We start from the raw sequence: 21,110 nt of genomic DNA on the forward strand, positions 1-21,110 counted from the left end.
TGTTACATCTCATCTCAGTTTATTTTCATCTCATTTTCTCAACATTCCTGGAGAGCTGGTAACCGTTGAGTTCAGGAGCTGTAAATGCTGTAGCTCAGATTCGAATTATGCCTTTCCATACATATATAACTTCTATTTTAAATCTTCTTAATAACTGCAAGTAAAATATATTCACTTCAAGACATTCTTCTAATTTATATTTTAAAAAATCTTTATAATACAGGCCTGACCTCTGACCTCATGTAATGTTATGTTTCTGGTTGCTTACCTGGTGTGCCTTTATTCCAGCCAGTTATCTGGTACACTAAGTCCTTAATAAAAAAGAAAAGGAGTACTTGTGGCACCTTAGAGACTAACCAATTTGGTTAATTAGAGACTAACCAATTTGGTTAGCCTCTAAGGTGCCACAAGTACTCCTTTTCTTTTTTCAAATACAGACTAACACGGCTGTTACTCTGAAATAAGTCCTTAATGCAAACTGAAGTCATCTGGATTCAAGGTTTTTCGTTATTATCCCCAGAATTATAGGTTTGGCTCCCAGCTGAGATCACAAATGCTGATCTTTTAAAATGCAGTTTACAGAGATGCATTTTAATGCGGCTCTTAATAGTTGTTTAGGATTTGTGTTGCCCCCTTAGATTTATATTTTTGTAAAAGGCTCCTACAGAAATGCACACGTTACACCATTTCCTGCCAGGTGCTCATTGTCAAATATGGAGACGTGGTTTCATTACAGCATTTTCTTTTGCAGCAATCTGGCTATTAGCCGCCCCTCAGGGGCCAGACTCACGCCCGCGGCTAACCCCAGGCTGCCACGGAGAGAGGTAGGCAGCTTCAGGGAGAGCTGGAGGAGGCTCATCACCACACCAGACCTGATCTCAGTCCGTGAGGGGCTGTGTCCGAGCCTAGCAGTGGGCGCAAAGACAACTATGCCTCAGCCATGCTTGCGAGGCTGGCTGCTGCGGAAGGGAAGCGCTGCTGTACCGCCGGGGGCTCTGGCAGCAGGGTCTGTGCTGCTGGCGGGGTACCCGATGGAGCCTCTGTACAGGGTCCCCCAGTGGCGCGAGGGCTGCTAAGGGCAGGACAAGCGCGGCGAAACCGGCCCTGAGGGGAAAACAGCGCGCCACAACCGCTTCCTAGCGGCGCCTGGCGCCCGAGCAAATCAACCTCTTCCTCAAGGGTAGCACTGTGGTACCCATAGCCCCGCCCCTAAATGTGACTCTGTCTCTCATTGGACAATCCGCTTTCTCCTTGCTGCCAATCAGCTTAGAGCACTGCCTCCAACACCTGGGGTTGGGATTTGAATCGTCTCGTCATACTGATTAGGGGGCCAGCGACCGAGGGGCCTGCCAGGAGCAAATGAGGCGCGCGCCGTGGGGGAGGGAGGTGGTAGCCGTGGCGGTCATCCTCTCGCTCGCTCTCTCCGCCCCTCTCCGGGGAGCCTGCCAGGAGAAAGGGAAGGTAGCGCTGAGTCGAGCCTCCGCTCCGGGGCGGGAAATTGGGTGGCCCGAGCCCGAGCCGCTCCTCAGACACCGCTGCGGGGCAATAGACGCTCCTTAGCACCAGCAGACTCTGCGCCCGTCCTGGGGAGGGAAGCCAGTGAGGGCCCCCTCCCTTAGCCCCCCAGAAAGCCAGGGGGAAGCCGGTGAGCCCCCCCAGAAAGCCCGGGGCTCCCTTAGCCCCTGGGAGAGCCTAGTGGGGGGAAGCCGGTGAGCCCCCCCATAGCTCCTCGGAGAGCCGCGGGGGGGGGAGTCGATGAGTGCCCCCCCTTAGACTCTCGGAAAGCCCAGGGCCCCCTCAGTCCCTCGGAAAGCTTGGGGGGGGGGCAGGAAAGCCGGTGAGGGGCCCCCTCAGCCCGTTGGAAAACGGGGTGGGGATTATGTGCCCTCTTCAGAAAGCAGGGAGGGGTCCAGGGCTCAGACCTTATACTGCCTTTTGTGGGGGCTGTGTTTGGAGCTGCACATCAGCCGAGGGTGGTGCGGTGACCCTGGAGGAACAGTATATAAGCAAGCAGGCCACCACAATGCTGTGAGAGAAATCTCAGTAGCACGAAAAACTGCTCAGAGCAGGGCTAATTGTTTGCCTGGGTTTGGACCTTGTCTGCACTTGCTGTCAAACCGTTTTCAGCACCATTTCAGCGGCATATGTTAACACCTGCTGTCCACAATGGGGGAACTTCCCTAATTTGGCCCAGAGGCTACAGCAGGATTGTGTGGAATGAGGGTAAAGCTGGATCCATGAAGTGGGACTGTAAAGTAACAGGATTTGTGAGAACCCAAGTATGAGTCAATATGTCAGTCTCCCCAGCAGGAATGGTCTTAAGGCTGAGCTGCCAAGAGTCACATATAAAGATGTGCAACAGAACAGTTGTAAAATAAGACTTACAGTGACAACAGTTTTCTGTGCCATAGTTGGCAGAAGGATTTATAGTCCTACTTAGCCTTCCCAGAAGTATCTTCGTAATTTACAGCAGATGGGAAAAATGGACATTAAGTTTAGAAATGTTTTAGTTCATTATTATACCACTATTCCAAATTCACCTACATTCACCTGAATTTCAGCTAAAAATAATTTGAAGGATCTCTCAGTGGTTAGCACGACTAAAAAACTGACGAGGAAAGACAGGGGATTCAGCACATCAACTAAGTAGCATCTGCTGGCGGGGTTCTTATGAGGCCCCTAAAGACCTCCTCACTATTTTGTATCGTTCCCTTGTACTCCCCTTTGTGTCTGTCTTAATCTGTTTGCTCTTGTTTTATATTTAAATTGTAAGTTCTGAAGCAGCAATTGTCTTTTTGTTCTGTGTTTGTACAGTGCCTAACAAAATGGGGTCCTGGTCTGTGACTTGGGCTCTGAGGCTCTATTACAAACAGAAACACGAATGGAAATGCTGCTGTTCCCTGTGTCATTTTGGGTGAATGTAGCCTTTCACTCTTATTCAAAGAATATGTGAGCCAGGAAAGACTTTCCTGTCTGGAATACTTTCCATTTGTGTTAATGCTAACAGTATTATTACTGATGTCCTTTGAAAACCAAAGACATGTTGTGAAGAGTGAGGGCCTGATTCTCATTTACAGTAAGGACCTTATTTTCAAAGGTAGGTACACCTAAAGATGTAGATAGGCACCTAATCAGGTTAGGTGGCAGGCACCTAATCAGGTTAGGTGGCAGGCACCTAATCAGGTTAGGTGGCAGGCACCTAATCAGGTTAGGTGGCAGGCACCTAATCAGGTTAGGTGGCAGGCACCTAATCAGGTTAGGTGGCAGGCACCTAATCAGGTTAGGTGGCAGGCACCTAATCAGGTTAGGTGGCAGGCACCTAATCAGGTTAGGTGGCAGGCACCTAATCAGGTTAGGTGGCAGGCACCTAATCAGGTTAGGTGGCAGGCACCTAATCAGGTTAGGTGGCAGGCACCTAATCAGGTTAGGTGGCAGGCACCTAATCAGGTTAGGTGGCAGGCACCTAACTGGTAGAGATGTGTTTGACAATCCCAGTAGGTGCCTATCTGCATCTTTAGGTGCCTGAATACCTCTGAAAATCTGGCCCAAAGGCTGCTTTACATCATTTTACTTGCAGGCCCCTTCATGCTGCCAGAACCGTATAAATATTTTGTACATAAGAATCTGACCCTTGTTTTAATGTTCATAAAGTGCTCTAAAAATGAAAAGTGCTAAATAGTTTCATAATATTAAGAACTCATCTACTATGGGGCTTCTGGCTTAATTTCCATCAGCAAAGTTTGCTGTTCGAAAAGACCTGTAACTGGACTTTGCTAAAATAAGTCAAGGTTCTTTATTTTCCTTTAAAGATTAAAAGCACATACTGCAATATTGTCTAATGAGGTTTGTCAGGTACTGTATATGGATTACCAGAAAGGTGTGAGGTGATTAAAAGAGCAAGTTCAAACTAAAGATTAGTTATGTTGGGCTTGTTTCCATTTTTTTTTAAAGCTAATGTTAGCTTTTAAAGTTTAATTTGTACATCAGTGTCAAGATTTATGCTTCTGGATATATTGATAATTCAAATTCCATTGGTATATGTGAGAATATTTGGTTTATGCAATCTGGGAGCTCTAATTGCAGTGAACAGCAAGCCTTTGAATTTGTCATGTCAGAAGGGAGGAGGAGGAACTTATGAAGCCTTGCCTTCACTGGGAAAGGAAACATTGAGAGTATCTGTGTTATCTTGTACTGATGAGCTGGCATCATATGCTTTGTAAGGATTGGTATTTGAGTCCTCTGCTCTGTGGTCTAAGACAAGTGGTGGTGGGCATTGCTGCTAAAGAGTCTCTTAAATAAGGAAGGAAAACAAATCCAGAAATGCTGTATGAAAACCCTAGTTACATTTAATGCTGTCTGATGCACAACTGGTTTTCTACTCCTTAAAAGTGTATATCAGGTATGTGCTGAATTAGCTCAAATGTGTATTTTTTAAAAAATGTTGTAAAAGCTCTGTGATAAGCACTAGGTCTGTGAACAGTAAAATATCTTGAAATTTTTATTCTGTGATATTTCCTTTTGAGTTTGTTTTAACATGTTTAATTCCATTACAAGATTATGCTCTTAAAAATATGATCAGTTTGTGCAGATAAATGATCCTTTAATGCATTATCTCTTCAGAAATTCTTTGAGGATTTCATGGAACATTTGCAATATTTTGCTATACAGAATACTTAAGATTTTTTTTTTTAAACAAAAGTTTTTTACAATGGCACTACTGCAGTGAAACTAAGGTGAATGTTTTCACACAAATTGTGGGAAAATAGACATTTCTGATTTGAGAAACAAATTTCAATTGGCTTTGGATCAGGCCCTTACTGAATTGTGTGGAATTCAAATTCCAGAAGATGTATTGAATCTTATTTTCAAGCTTTGTTCCTACAAAGCTGTGTTTATATACCTGATTACCTCATACTTTAATATGATTAAGATTTCACCATCAGATATCTAATTTATTTTTGTAATATAAAGAGAGAATTTTGTAGTTTGAAAATATTTCCTAATTAGATGAGGGAAATTTATTTATTAAGGATGCTTTTGAAAATATAAGGTGTTGGAATTGTAATAGGAAATATACTAAAGCTAGGAGAGTATATTATCATAGGGCTATATCAAGCCATCATTCTTAAATAGGGCCTCATTCAAATCAAATAATGGTTCTGCTTTTAAAAAAGAAAAAAAAAGGCAATGGAATCATCTGGTCTCTCATTCCCAGACACATTTAATAAAATCCCAAGTTTGTGGGAGGCGGATAAAGCAACTTGACAATAATTTAACTTTGGACTTTTAAAAGTCTTGTAGAGACGGTATTGAGGCTTGGGAAAAAAGTTGCATAAATACTAGACAATAGCCTAAAGAGCAAATAGTTGTTCATGTTATTAAGGAAAGCGTTAAGCATGGTTGTGAATACACTTAGAAGTAAGTTGTATTTGAATGTGAAATTATACGGAATCAGATTCGGAATTGTTGAGTAGATTTATCATTCTTCTCCCTCTCCAGATCACTGAGATTGTAACCATATAGTTCCTCAGGAAAAAATGGATAATGTAGAAGTGTGGTATTTTTTACTGGACCAACAAATACATTTCTGAATGTCCGATACACAGATTTAAAACCCACAATATTTAGTCACTGCTTTAGGAACTTTCACAAAAGTTCTTCTCAACTGCATTTCACCTATATTATTTATATATATTACCTTGGCATGTAATCTCATCTTTTCTATCCCTTTCCCAATTTGAAGAAAAAATTTAATTTATAGTTACTCTGTTTATACAAGATTACTTTTTCCTTTAATTTTTAAAATATGGCATGAATCAGTTCTTGATGACTGTATTGTCAGCATCATTGAAGCTCTAGTAACACTACATGTACTTGGACACTTAAAAACTTCCTTAGAGATCTTCAAAGAAGAAATAAAAAATTGGTAATCAGTATGGGATTTAAAAATCCCTGACTCTTGTTTACAATTTGTTGTAGAAACAGGGTGGCGTGCCCTGGGCTGGAGAGCCTGGGGGCTAAGCCAGACCTGATTACAAGAGGAGCCTCACCTGATGGGAATCAGGTGATTTAATATAAAAGGCAGCAGGAAGCTGCAGGGGTGTGTTCATTTGAGTAAGGAAGTAGGATGAAAGGGCTGGTGGCTTCAGGTAGAGTTTATTATTGTGGACTTCATGTTGGATTATTTTGTGATTAAGGACTCTGACTGCATTTAGTATTAAACTGTCCCCAGAAAGGGGTGCTGTATGCCACAACAAAGACTCTGCAGTGCTTAAGGGGCCCATAAGAGTGGGGAGGCTAGAGGCAGGGCATTGCGAAACCACCCTGGCCAAGAGGAGACATTCAGGTGGCAGCTACTGCTAACAAGCAATCTCTCTTAACCAGTTTGAATTTCAAGATCAATGTTAATGCTTGAAATTCCAAGCAGTTATGGAGAAGATGGATTTAAAATTGCCATGAGTGTCGTAATTCATTTGTTCACCAGTAATTTCATAATTTTGAAGATGAACATTGGTTTTTCAGTTTTGCAGAGGGGAAATAACTGAAGTCTTCAGCAGAACATTTTCACTTGTCTGGGTGGCATTATTCCCATCTATGAATGTGAGCTTCTGTATGCATATTTTTAGTGATTAATATTCTTATAATATGTTAATGGTGTGTGAAAATATACATTTAAACTATTGAAAAGCAATTTTACTGTGGATGGTTTAAAAGAAATAATGTTCACCTTTACACCATGTGCATTTAAATTTCAGCTCTGTTTTGTTTTTAATTCTGGCTTTGGAGTACCCTTATTCTCCCTTCCTAAGTATGTACAAGTAAGAGGGGCTTACCACAGAGAGGGATGACGATCCACAAGCATGCAAAGTTTTTACATTACCTCAGTTTCCCCATGTTCCTCTTCCATATTACACATCTGTGTCTGCAGCACGCTTCTGTTATCAGCAGGAAGTGTCCACAGAGAAAAATCTGCTGATCTGTTCCTCCAGAGAGAGCAATCATCAGGCCCAAAAAACAGAAATCCCAAAGTAACTCTTTAGATCATGTTGTGTTAAGACTGAACTGTTGTTCTACTCTGTAGTTTAATTTCTTAGCAAACTGGGCTAATCTATGGGGTGAAATCCCATTGAATCAATGACACAATTCCCACTGACTTCAATCTGGTCAGGATTTTACCCATTATTTTGTTAGATTTGTTTTCCTAGTAGGGTTTGTTAGTGCTGTAGATTTGGTACTGCACATGGCTGTCCAATAACTTTGAAAGTCTGCCAAGTTTTTATTCAATCTGTTAAGTATGGGTAATATTAGACACTATATTCAATTTAAAATTATATATGGTACTATGTGTTACATACATATAAAACATAGTTGTTTAGTAATTTCTTATTTGTATAGTCAAACGGAAGCAATACTTGGATTTTCATGTGACTAAATGGTTTGGAAAAAGATGATACAAGGTTTCAAAAGTAAGTATTAACATGGTATTTTTTTTGTCTTGCTTTGAACAGTGATATAGATAAATCAAGGTATTTGCAAAATGGGCATATTTCAAGTTACAAGTCTTTTTAGAAAATATCATTACATAGCTTTACTTTAAAAGTAATTTGGGTGAAATTGAAAGAAAATTTTGGCAAAGTTTATTAAGTCTTGAAATTTTTAGTGCTTCAGTTGTATATATTTTGCTATGGAAGTGTTACAGTATTTGCAATAGACTAGTACATTGAAATAAATTACATTACATTTGAAATACGAAATAAAACTACACACATTTTTCCAATTGACATGAAATGTAAATGTTTTATATTTTTATTGCAACACTTAGATATTGTTTGCTTTTTGTCGTTAGGGCTAAGGCAACCCTTTGTATTTAAAAACCCTGTTTTGCGGACATTTTACATAAAAACCTAAAGTGAGTTGTGTGCTTCTAGTATGTAATTTACACACACCGGGTATGCTTCCTTCCAGAAAGACGGTGCACCTTCAGAAGCTTGGCAGTCACATGAAAAGGCATGAGGTTGGTGCACAGCTTCAAAAAGGTGCAGCAGTATTGCAGAAAGATTGGTAGTGATGGAACAGGGCATCTTGCCTTTAATATTTTTGTCTTGCACAGACAGAAGCTTTGAACTATTCTAATATAACAATGTTGAATATCTTTTAAGAGGCCAAGGCTCTAGGCGTTAATTGCTTAATAAAATAAGTACAGTAATAAAATTAGTAGAAATGTTTTAAGATTATTCACAAGATAATCTGAAATGGTTTGTTGTTTTTATTTGTAGCAGTGAAGACCGAAAATAATACAAACCCTTCTCAAAGTGTCTGGGGGTGGTGTGTGTGTGTGTGTGTTTTTTTTTTTTTTTTTTTTTTTTAAGGAGGAGGGCATTTCCTTGATGGTATGGAGAGTGAAAGAGGTACTGTGCTGTTCTTAATTCACCATCCTGAAACAAGGAAATATAAATCTAGCATAGAAGCCTGTTCATCTGTAACTAGGGAAGGATCATAAGGATCTACTGTAAGATCATAAGGGCATGTTTTAAATTAACTAACTTTTAAAATGCCTCAAGCAGCTACAGTTAATCTGAGTCTGAATGTTGATAGACATCCAAAGATCTCTAAGGTAGTACCTCTGCGGATAGAATCTGAGCATAAACACACCATTCCAAACTTAAATTGGAAAAATGTTCGTTTGAAAGGGTAAAGTTTTTTTTTTTCTAAAATTAAAAGAAATTTTTTACTAGGATTCCTGGAGGAGCATGAAACAGAGGTAACAGAAGAATGATTCCTGGGTTTAAGGTCAATATGATCCAAGCCCATGACCAAAAGTTTCTGTATACTCCTGATGTCTGAGTATCCCATGTCTAATTAGCCATGAAGGGGAGCAATTCTGGGCCCATTGAAGTTAATGGCAAAATTCCCATTGACTTAAGTGGGGCCAGAATTTAATCTTAGGACGTTTTGGAGCTATTGGGCCAGATCCTGAGCTGCTATAAATTGGCATATCTTTATTGAAGTTAATAGAATTACACAAACTTATGCTAGCTGAGGATGAGTCCCATGGTATCTAGCCAGTTAAGTTATTTATAGACTGTCACCAAAGTAGGCTTTCACCTGTGTAGGGCCTGGTTCATTGTCCATTGAAGTCAATGAAGGATCTTTCCACTGGCTTCAATAGGTTTTGAACTAGTTCTTAAACTCTCTACTTACTGATGGCACCTGGTGAGAAGCTGAGGACAGGGGAGTATCTCTCCAGTCTTGCCTGGTCGCCCTGGCTCTGGTGGTCTTAAACTTTGAGAGAGAGGACAGCAGGGGCTACAGTGCCACATCTTTTCCCTCCCTGGGACCTTGTTTTTTTTTTCATGTGTTGAAATATATTTTTCCTCTACAGCACTTTAATAATGTCTGTCTAGTGTCACTAACAACATTGCTTATGTTGGTTTTATGTGAATACAATTTTGTACACTTGATTTACTAGATAGCTTTGTACATGGGGAATGATTCTCTGTTCCTGATCTGTTTTTCTCATGTTACAAATATTGTATAGCTTACAACTATACTAATACTATACAACTTTATATTTTTATATGGCTAAACAAAGGAAATGATATAATCAACAAAATCCAGCCCCTGTGCCAGTTTGTGGCTACCTACTATCAGTCTTGCTTTAGCAGCTCCCAGCAGGGAGTGAAGTTGGTATTGCTATAACTGTTCATCCACTGGAAGTTAACATACTGTTATGATCTTGTAGGGATCTCCCTGAAGTTGCCAGTGCCCCCTGTAACTCCAAGGCCAGATGTTTTATGTCAAAATACTTTTATTCCCTTATAGCAAATTGCAAACTAGCTTTTCCATTTGGCTAAATATTTTCTTCATTATGGTCCTGACACTTTCAGATATTAGGGTGCTCAGCCTCTTACAGGATTGGATCTGAAGTCTGAAAAGGTTATCTTCATTCTTGCTTTTCACTTTCTGAAAAAATTTTCCTTGAAAATTAGTTTTTTCATTAGATACCCAAGGAAGTTTAGGTGTAACAAACCTATGCATTTAGGGAGTGCCAGGAGAATGAGGCATGTAATGTTGCTTTCTTAACAAGTTATTTGTGTTATAAAACGACCAGTAAGTAGCGGTCCCATACTATGCATAAAGAGTGACTCTCATAAGAACGTGAGAACTGCAGTACTGTGTCAGATCAATAGAGTGGTGGGGAGCGTACACAGCAAGGCATCCACCCTGTCTTCCCATCCTGGCTTCTGGTAGTCCAAGATTTAGGGTTGCCCTGGCAATGGGGTTGCATCCCTGACCATCTTGACTTGTACCCATTGATGGACCTATCTTCCATGAACTTATCTAGTTCTTTTCTGAGCCCAGGTATACTCTTGGCCTTCACAATATCTCATGCCAATGAATTCCACAAGTTAATTGTGCATTGTGTGAAAAAGTATTTTGTCTTGTTTGTATTAAACCTGTTGCCTATTAATTTCATCAGGTGACCCAGGGTTTTTGTATCGTGGGAAAGGATAATTAACACTCCCCACAAGTCATTATTTTATAGACCTCTATCATATCCCCCATTAATCTTCTCTTTTCTAAGATGTACAGTCCTAATTTTTGTAGTCTCCTTGTATGGAAGCCGTTCCATATCCTTGATCATCTTTGCTGCCCTTCTCTGAACCTTTTCCAGTTCCACTGTATACTTTTTGAGATGGGGAAATCAGAACTGGACACAGTATTCAAGGTGTGGCCGCACCATAGGTTTATATAGGGGGCATTATGATATTTGCTGTTTTATTTTCTATCTCTTTCCTGATAGCCTTTGTGACCACTGCTGCACATTGTGGCTAGTTCTCTGAAAACTTCAGATCAGTGATGCCAAGATCTCTCTCTGGAGTGGCAATAGCTAAATTAGAACCAGTCATTTTATATGTGTAGCTGGGATTATTTTTTCCAACTTGCATTACTTTGTATTTATCAGGGTTGAATTTCATCTACCATTTTGTTGCCCAGTCACCCAGTTTTGTGAGATACCTTTGTAACTCTTCTCAGTCAGCTTTGAACATAATCATCTTGAGCAATTTTGTATCATCTACAAACTTTTGCCACTTCACTGTTCACTCCCTTTTCCAAATCATTAATGAATACGTTGAACAGTACAAGTCCAAGTGCTGATCCTTGGGAGTACCCATCTCCATTGTGGAAACTGAAAATTTATTCCTACCGTGTTCTAGTCTTGACTCTGGTTTCTACCAGTTTGCCCGTTACTGGGTTAGGCTCACCAGCCTGTAATTGCCAGGATCACCTCTGGAGTCCTTCTTAAAACATTGGCATTACATTACTACTTTCTAGTCATTTGGTACAGAGGCTTGTTTCAGCAATGGGTTACTTTACCACAGTTAGTAGTTCTGCAATTTCATATTTGAGTTCCTTCAGAACTCTTGGGTGAATTATTATCTGGTTCTGGTGACATAAGACTGTATAATTATCAATTTGTTCTAAAACCTCTTCTGTTGACATGTCAGTGTGGGAGAATACTTTTAGATTTGTTACCCAAAAAGGATAGGTCTGATGTTCCTCTACTGATGATCACCTTTTCGGAGGATTGTTTAGCTTATCATCACTGCATGATACATCACATTTTAATTCAGCAAAATAATACATCTAGGATTTATTGCAAGATAATTTTTTAAATGTCTTAAACTGTGTGCTAGCGGAATGTACATTTACTGGCTCAGCAAGGGAAAAAAGTGACTCTCTTACTATAGGTAGAAGGGAGTTAAATTTGAGGTGGGGGGGAAGGTCATCTTAGTCCTATGTGGCTGACACATTCTTCATTCAAAGTGTCTGACTTGTCAAGAAAATAATGAGCATCTTGTGACTTATCCTGATATGTCAGCCATCAAGGTTATGTCACTCCATTGTTTGGTTACAAAGTTGTTGCATATTCTAGGAAAAGTTGTATAGTCATTGTTTCTGTTTCAGGCTCCAGGTAGTAAAGAAAACATGTATTTTCACTCTAATTCCAAAATTGCAAAAATTGACTGTTTAAATTAGCTGCCTAGTACAAAACATTTTTTAAAAACTCTTGACAGGTAATTTGCAATAAGCAGCAATTTTCAGTTGCATGTAGGTGCATATATTTTAGTTTTTAATTATTTACTTGTGTACATATTTGACCATGACATTTGAATCAATTCTCTGCTTGCTCTGCAGTATATTGAACAGTGAATATCCAAGATACAGATGGTTGAAAATATAGAGCTATTTAAGGACCAGAAACCTATTTTGTTGTGGGGACAACATTAAAAACTTGGACAATATTTCTGCATAGTCTCAGATACCAATGCCATCCTTTGGTTTGGAAGTCAATGGAATTGTGAATTCTGCACTCAGTGTCTTAGATTAATGAATGGTAAGTAATACTCAAGGAATCAGATATTTTTTTGTTTACTTTTCTTAAAAAATGTTTCTTCAGTTGTGTGGTATTTAGCTAAATCAAATTGGCCTCAGTGGATAGAAGCATTCAATCCCAAACCTCAATTTCTGTGTGTCTGGTACAGTCCAGCACTCTGAATTGGGGCTGTCAAGTGATTAAAACAATTTAATTAATTGCATGATTAATCACATTGTTAATAATATAATACCATTTATTTAAATATTTTTTGATGTTTTTCCACATTTTCAAATATATTTCCATTATAACACAGAGTACCAAATGTACAGTGCTCACTTTATATTTTTGATTACAAATATTTGCACTGTAAAAAACAAGATAGTATTTTTCAGTTTGCCTTATACAAATACTGTAGTGCAATCTCTATCATGAAAGTTGAACTTTCAAATGTAGAATTAGGTACAAAAATAACTGCATTTAAAAATATTACAATGTAATGCTTTAGAGCCTACAAGTCCTACTTCTTGTTCAATCAATTGCTTAGACAAACAAGTTTGTTTACATTTTCAGGAGATGATGCTGCCTGCTTCTTGTTCACAATGTCATGTGAAAGTGAGAACAGGTGTTCGCATGGCACTATTGTAGCTGGTGTTGCAAGATATGTAGATGCCAGATGCGTTAAAGATTCATATGTCCCTTGATGCTTCAAACACCATTCTAGAGGACGTGTCCATGCTGATGACACGTTCTGCTCGATAACAGTCCAAAGCAGTGCGGACCAATGCATGTTCATTTTTATCATCGGAGTCAAATGCCACCAGCAGAAGGTTGATTTTCTTTTTTGGTGGTTTGGGTTCTGTAGTTTGCGCATTGGAGTGTTTTTCTTTTAAGACTTCTGAAAGTATGCTCCATGCCTCATCCCTCTCAGATTTTGGAAGATACTTCAGATTTTTAAACCTTGGGTCGAGTGCTGTAGCTATCTTTAGAACTCCTACATTGGTACCTTCTTTGCGTTTTGTCAAATCTGCGGTGAAAGTGTTCTCATCTCATGTTCGTTTTTAAGCTATCATCCAAGACTATTATAACATGAAATATATGGTGGAATGCGGGTAAAATAGAGCTGGAGACATACAATTCTCCTTCAAGGAGATCAGTCACAATTTTTTTTTTCTTTATCAAGCGTCATCAGCATGGAACCATGTCCTCTGGAATGGTGGCTGAAGCATGAAGGGGCATACAAATGTTTAGCATATCTGGCATGTAGTTACCTTGCAATGCCAGCTACCAAAGTCCCATGTGAATGCCTGTTCTCACTTTCTGTTTACATTGTAAATAAGAAGCAGGCAGCAGTATCTCCCATAAATGTAAACAAACTTGTTTGTCTTAGCAATTGGCTGAACAAGAAGTAGGACTGAGTCAACTTGTAGGCTCTAAAGTTTTGCATTGTTTGGTTTTTGAATGCAGTTATGTAACAAAAAAAATCTCCATTTTTAAGTTGCATGTTCACGTTAAAGAGATTGCACTACAATACTTGTATGTGGTGAATTTGAAAAATACTGTTTCTTTTGTTTTTTACAATGCAAATATTTATAACAAAAAATAATAAAGTGAGCAGTGTACACTTTGTATTCTGTGTTGTAATTGAAATCAATATATTTGAAAATATAGAAAAACATCCAAAAAATTTAATAAATTCCAATTGTTGTTTAAAACTGTGATAACTCACATGATTAACTCAAAAAAATTAATCGTGATTTTAAAAATTGTGATTAAACTGCGACTAATCAACAGCCCTACTCTGAATTTAAATTGGATTTAAACTATTGACATGCAAGTTGAATCTCTCGTTTTTTTTTTTTTTTTTGTTTTGTTTTTTTTTTTTTTTTGGGTACTATTTATTTATTTTTACAATCCGTTTCTCTGGGGAGGAAAAAGGTTAGTCAGGAGTTAAGGAATGTGTCTTATCATGCATCTTTAATGTGATTAGTACTAATATATAAAAAATAAAGTGAGCCATAGTCTCTGAGGAAACTATACCAAGACAGGATCAGTTTGTAGCTGTTTTCATTACAACCTGTGAGTGGACCCAGCCAGTGGGTCCCACGAGCTCCCATGTCCAACTGAGTTTGGATAGAAGATCTCTAGTCATTAGTTTCTAGTTTTGGAGCCCTATGGTACACTCAGATCTTTGGCCTGACTGTCTTCTGTGGGATGTGGGGCTTGGCAGTCCAGCTTCCCAAAACCCATTCTTCTGACCTCCCAAGCCCCTTTTCCCCCCAGCTCCTTACACACACTCCCACAGAATTATGCCAAGGCTGTGGGCACTCTGGCTTCTAGTTTAACCCCTTTGGGGAAAACCAGGAACACAGGTTCAGCAATGGAATTTATCAACCACAGTAACATTACTCTTTTAAAAAAAAATGAAGGTGTTAGTTCTTTGGAAATAACAAAAGTTCAGAGATGCAACTACACCTGTTTTTGAAGGGGTGGGACCAATGTCTGTTAGTGTTCCAGGCTGGACAGAGTCTGTCTCTCTCTCTCCTGCAAGTCCTTCTTACATATGGTGATGGTTGGCTGCCCTGCACAGAGCAGCATCCCATTCTTAAGTAGAGTCTGTGTCTCCTTGCCATGTACTCCACTGGGATGCTCCAGCCCTACCCTAGTCATGCTTGTGCCTTCCCCCAGTGGTTCTCTGTGTAGAAAACCCTTTATGCCAGGGGATAGGTTAGTAGTTGGGTGGCAACTACTTGGATGGCAGAGCACATCAAGTGTTATGCTCTAACTGCCCAGTGTGGATGCTGCTGGAATGAAGCAAAAGGTACCTAGCTCATGTGAATGTAGTCCTGTCTGAAGCAGAACTACATTAATGTGAAATGCATAGGACAAACTAGGAACAGCTGCGTCTACTTGGGCCATAGAGCGCAACATGTTGATGCACTCTGCAGTTCACCCTCCTATTCCGCACTGCAGTGCAACATAGTCCTTCAATGAGGTTTCATACATTTTTTCCTGGGTAGGTCTACAGTACATATGCCGGCCATTGGGCATATCTAGGCTTGTACAGTCACAGAGGTAATTTTCCCACATACAGCAGAACGTAGAGGTCATAATTTGATAGACATATCCCCACTCTCTCACAGTCTGAAAATCAGTATTATTTTAGTTTATGGCGTCCCAAATTATTTGAGTTGGTGAGCCCTTTCCAGACTAAGGTGATTTGCAGCCCCATCCCTTAAGAGCTCTAATCCTGACCATGAGCAGACAAAATTCTGTAACTGTAACCTTATCAGAAATAACTAACTATGAAGTTTCAAATAAATGAAATTTAATTCTAAAAAAAGGACAACTTTTAAAATCCACTTCCCATTCAATGTGATACTCCTCCATCTTGTTGATAAAAGACAAAGGAGGAATTGGTGAAAACATTCTTACTTCATTTTACTTCATTTTTCTTTCCATCACCTGTCACTCAAAAATGACTTATTACACCCATAGATGAGAAATATGCTTTGTAGAGAGAAGGTGAAAATGCGTTTGGAAGTTTCATTGCTTCAGCAACTAAAGCTGGGTACTTTCCTCTTTCAAAGACAGCTAAAATCTGCTAAATTTGTGGACAGGGAAAGTCAAGTGCAGGCTCTTGTAATAGGATATGTCTGTTTCTCTTGCAGTGGCCCAAATCAATACCCTGGGTGATATGGCTGGTGATCCATCTCTTCCCCTTTGTGGATCATCCAAAAAAAAAATAATCCTGCAGCTGAGTCTGAAGTTCCCTGAAATGATAAATTATGAGTCTTTGATGGTTTCAGCTTGTCTTTCCAGGTTCTTTAATGGAATCTGAAACTGCCCTCTTGCAGGGTCCTAGATCCGGGGCTCTAGCCTGAACCTGTATGTCTGCATTGCAGTTTTAGAACCCTGCAGCTTGAGCCCACGAGCCCAGGTCAGCTGACATGGGCCAGCTGTGGGTGTTTTATTGAAGTATAGACATAAGTTCATTAGGATAATTGCTCAGAGGCAGTAGCACTCAGTATGCGTGACACTCAGTATGAACTGTTGAAGGGTTTGGCAAAGAAATATTGCTAATCCTTCTAGAAATGTGCACTTCTGCTCTAAATTCAGAGTCAATTTAACACTTGAATCACCTCACTTCAATGTAAAACAAGTTGCTGGTGAAGTTACCATAGTAACTCATTGACGTATCCATGTCATAATAGAGCAATGCAAAAAAATGAGTATGTACAGAACAACCTTTAAGGAAGCTCATTAATAGCTTTGTGATATACGTGGTATAGATTTTCAGATATTTTCTTAGCATGAAGAGCTTGACAGTGCATTAAATAGTGAAATCATAGGTCTTTAGGGGCCAAGGCAGCAGTTCTTACCTGTCTGGCCTTGGTACAATCCATGCACATTGCAATACAATGTTCCTACTGGGTTGCAACTCACAATTTTTGGAAACCCTGATCTAGTGGGTCACAGTTTCAGGATCAACTGCACCTTTGACCACCCTCCCCCCACCTGGCCTTCCTCAAGGGCACCCACTTAAAGGTTTCAGGCTTCTTCGCTGTCACCTCTCTTTGGTGGAGAGTTGTCTCTCCCACTCCAGACCAGGAATTTAGTCTTGCAGTCTCTCTTCACCTCACTGTGATTTCCCCAACAGGTCTGATTTTGAGATCCAGCACCTGTGGTTAATTTTTCTCCCCAGGGGTTACAACACTGTAGACCAGTTACCATCCAGCCTTCACAAAGCAAAATACATTTATGCATTACAGATAAAACTTTTTTTTCTTTAAAAAGAAATTCTTATGTGCATGCTAAAATTTTACTAGAGTTCCATCATTCTTATGGTCCCCTAGTAAGCCAAATTTTTTCCAACTCTTCTACAAGGCTTGCCTTCTCCCTGACCCTCTTTGAACTCAGGGCTTTTTGTCTTAAACAGCTTTCTTTTACTCCTGGGGGAATTCTGCACTCCCCCCCCCCCCCCAAAAAAAATAAACTTCTGCACACTATTTTAAAATTCTGCATATTTTTGTGTGTCAAAATAATGCAATATATTCTAGCTAGTTTCAATTATTTTGGTAATTTATTTAAACTACAGTACAATGGATGGAGAATGGGAGTATTGGAGGAAATCACCACACCCTGTCTAATAGTAATGTAGTTAGTATTTACCCTTTACTTCTAATTATTAGTCAACAAATATATGCAGCCAAATGCTCAGTGTTTCATCATAAGCAAGTGAGGGCTGGGGCCTGAAACTCACAATTTATACTGGCTACTGACTGTCTCCAGAAAGGTCAGTCACAAACCGATCATGGAGCACATTTTGATAGGAAATTTTTTTCAGTCCAAAAATTTAGACCAGTTCTAATCACTAAAGCACCATAAGCCTTTATAAGGCCATACTGTCCTTTACAATAAGGCTTCTTTGACCCACACTGGCAATGTAAAGGAGCCTTAACATTTTTACACCTGTTTTATACTCCTGGGGGAATTCACTAAGAACAATGGGAACAATACATTAAGCATGCAGGCTGCTACATTCTCCTCTGCCTGAGGAAACAGAGTCTGCCACACGCCTGCCTCTTCAGAAATACTCCAAAGCCTTGCACCTCCAGGCTGAGTGTTCTGTACTAGGCCACAGGCCTATCAGGAGTGCTCCGAAAGAACGAGGCCTACACGCAGCAAAGCAGTGAGTTATTGGCTTTATTGAAGGTAAGTGACACACCTGCAATGGGGACTCCAAGCGTTGCTGTCACGGAGGCGGAGAACCCAGTGCACCGGAGCTCTGCCTGGGACAGAGTCCGACGAAGGGGTAACCAGTGAGCCATAATAAGCAGTACACAGAAACACCTAATTTATATATTCATGAGCTACTTTCCTAAAGGGGCTTTCTGTTACCTGGCAAAGGGCCATGCAGGGCAGACAAAACCGGCCCACAGCTGGCTATTGCTGGTTTTCCATGTCCTATAGTGACCCATCAGCTCTTAGAAAGCAGCAGTTCCCTAGCTAGGCCGTAACAAAGTCTTCCGCAGTCCCTTACATCGAGCATGCTGCAATAGCGAGTGAGAGGGACAGAGTCTCTCTCACATGCGCACACATACAACTACCAAGCTCACCCATCTCAGGTGGTGATTTACGTATCTACTGGCTGCTCTGGGTGCCCAAACTGACCAGTCTGCACTGCCAGACAGTGGGCAACTGACCACTTTTGCTGCTTCCCTGTCAGAAGTCATTTCTTTGCTTACCCGCAGAAAAATATGCAAGGGCCATGAATTCTGTGCATGTGAAGTGACCTAGAATTCCCCCAGGAGTTTTCTTTGTTGGTTTCTGAAAACCCAGTTTGAAGCAGTATATGCAAGCCTCTCCAGAAGGTGGTATCTCTCTCGAGGTATTTATAGCCTGTGTGATTTGCCTTAATTACTCCTTACTGTCTTTAATACCTGGCAGATCTGTGGTAACCCTTCTCCCATCCCCAGAATTGCATACAATCTCTGGCTTACAATGACATATAAACTATTAATAAAATTAAAAAATCTGGTCCCCAAAGATACTGCATCCAGTTGCAATATTTGTCACATAACATTTTAATATCTTGGATTGCTAGATATGAGATTTTTGTTGGATATTTAAGACCTTACTTGTATGTAAAAATTGGGATGAAGTTCAGGTCTTGAGGTCATATTTTGCATGCCAATACAAGGTAATTCCTCCAGGTCAGGGAAAGATCTTTAGGAGGGCAGTTTAGTTGTTTTTACTGGACTGAATTTTGTCAAATGTGTCTACTGTGGGTAAATAGAGGGTTTCAGTTTCCATTTCTGTTGCCAATCTAGGTCACAGAAAAAAGTGTATTGGGCAAATGGAGGGGAGAAAATTCACAGAACTATAAAAGCTTGCAGACTTATGGGATTTTTTTTTAATTTGGAGCATTTAAATGCTCAAGTAGATTTTCTGAGATCAAAGTTCTGAGTAGCATGCTTCAAAAACTTGTGTTAAGATTTACACACAATTTAGACATATTTTAGAAAGCAAATTTGAAGCTTAAATACAATGTGTGAATTATTTTTCACTGTCATTTTTATTTTTAATTTTGACTGCATCTTTACCACTGTATAAAAAGCCTCAAGATGTGCAGTTTTATTACCTGTATTCTCTTTAGTTTAGAAAATTAAGCAACTTTTAATATTTTAATTTTTCTAGCTTAAATAGCTTCGGATGAATATTTGAACAACACATACTCTGCTTCAGTCTTGCTTCAGAATGTCCGTCTGTGCTGCTTCTCACAAGGAGTTTTCTCAGTTACTGCCAATTCAGGATACTGGATGTAGTAAAACAGAAATTAAAATCTCTCCTCCTGGCATCAGCTCTCCTGTTTATAGCTGCAGTCAGTCTGCTCTGACAATGGAACAGAGCCCAGTTTATATTCCTTCATCTTATATGGAAAACAGACATGAATATTCTGCAATGGCATTCTATAGTCCTGCCATGATGAATTACAACATTCCTAGCAATTTCAATGATTCAGAAAGTGCATCTGTAAGGCAGACATCAAGCCCAAATGTTTTATGGTCTGCTCCTGGCCATATTTCACCTTTGACATTACATTGCCAGTCATCACTTTTATATGCAGAGCAACCAAAGAGCCCGTGGTGTGACGCAAGACCAGTGGACCATGCACTGCCTATGAACAGGTAAATATTTTATTCTTTCAGCATTTTTTGCAAGTTATTACTTGACATTTTATTCAATCATTTTAAGGTGGTATTTTTTTTACATATGACTTTTACACACTGGTCCACGAGGAAATGAACTCCATAAGCGATATTGTGTTTTATACAAAAATTTCAGAAGTTTATTACTGTTTAAGATGTCTTTGTCTGGAAATATCTACAGCTGCTGGGGTGGGTTACTCATTACTATATGTTTCATAAAGCCAGCACTGTGTAAAAACTTTGTATCTCAAAGGACTTCAATGCTGTGGCATACTTTAAAAATTCTCTTTGGATTTAACATTGATGTAATAGGTCAAACTGTGTCCAAGAGAACCATATTATTGTATAGCTCGCTAACAGCATTTAGCAGTTGCTAGTCATTAACAAGACTGTCTCACTCTACAAGATCATGTTAAAAAGCTCCTTTGGAGGCTATAGCCAGTAAAAGATCAGTACAGATAGTTGAGATTTGCACAGCAGTATCTTTGGTCAAAATTTTCAGTCGTGAGCAACTGGGTGTGTCTTTAAAAATACATCCACACTTTTTCTACTCATACTCCGCTTGAATACATAGGTGGGAGTCAACATAAGCATCAATCAGAGGATGCAATTACTCAGTTTGTGCACAAAATCTGTTTACAAATGTGGGTATTGCAAACACAGTTGTTCCTTCAGCAACTAAATATTGAGTCACCAGGTTCTTTACTTATTACAGGCATTACTGCTTGTATTCAGTATCATGTAAAGAATCCAGATTTGATCTATTAATGTTAAATATCAGAAAAGTTAGCCTGTTTCTTCTATTACCTACATCAGCAGTTCTCAAACTGTTTTAATGGGGTTGAGAGGGCTGGCTTCAGCATGGGGCAGTATGTTTCAAGTTACAAGCCCCCTGCCTGGGGCTGAAGCCCTGGGGCTTTGGTGGGGGTCGAGGTTTGGCTTTGCCCCCCCAAACCTGGGGCAGCGGGACTCAGGCAGGCTCAGGCTTTGCCACACCCCCCCCCCCCCCGGTCGTGTAG

General features: G+C 39.8%; 1 protein-coding gene across 1 annotated transcript in view; it reads left to right on the plus strand.

Moving 5' to 3' along the window:
• The first annotated feature begins 7,954 nt into the window (after nt 1-7,954).
• The window catches only part of ESR2 (estrogen receptor 2), an 81,357-nt gene continuing 68,201 nt past the window's right edge, over nt 7,955-21,110 (plus strand). Inside the window, exons 1-3 of the mRNA XM_084631509.1 lie at nt 7,955-8,014; nt 12,202-12,400; nt 19,580-20,070. Coding sequence (XP_084487635.1) covers nt 19,640-20,070 — 431 coding nt within the window. The 5' untranslated portion in view covers nt 7,955-8,014; nt 12,202-12,400; nt 19,580-19,639. The remainder of the gene's footprint in view (nt 8,015-12,201; nt 12,401-19,579; nt 20,071-21,110) is intronic.

The sequence above is a fragment of the Lepidochelys olivacea genome, assembly GCF_965140295.1.
Source record: "Lepidochelys olivacea isolate rLepOli2 genome assembly, chromosome: 6".
NCBI classification, from domain to species: domain Eukaryota; kingdom Metazoa; phylum Chordata; order Testudines; family Cheloniidae; genus Lepidochelys; species Lepidochelys olivacea.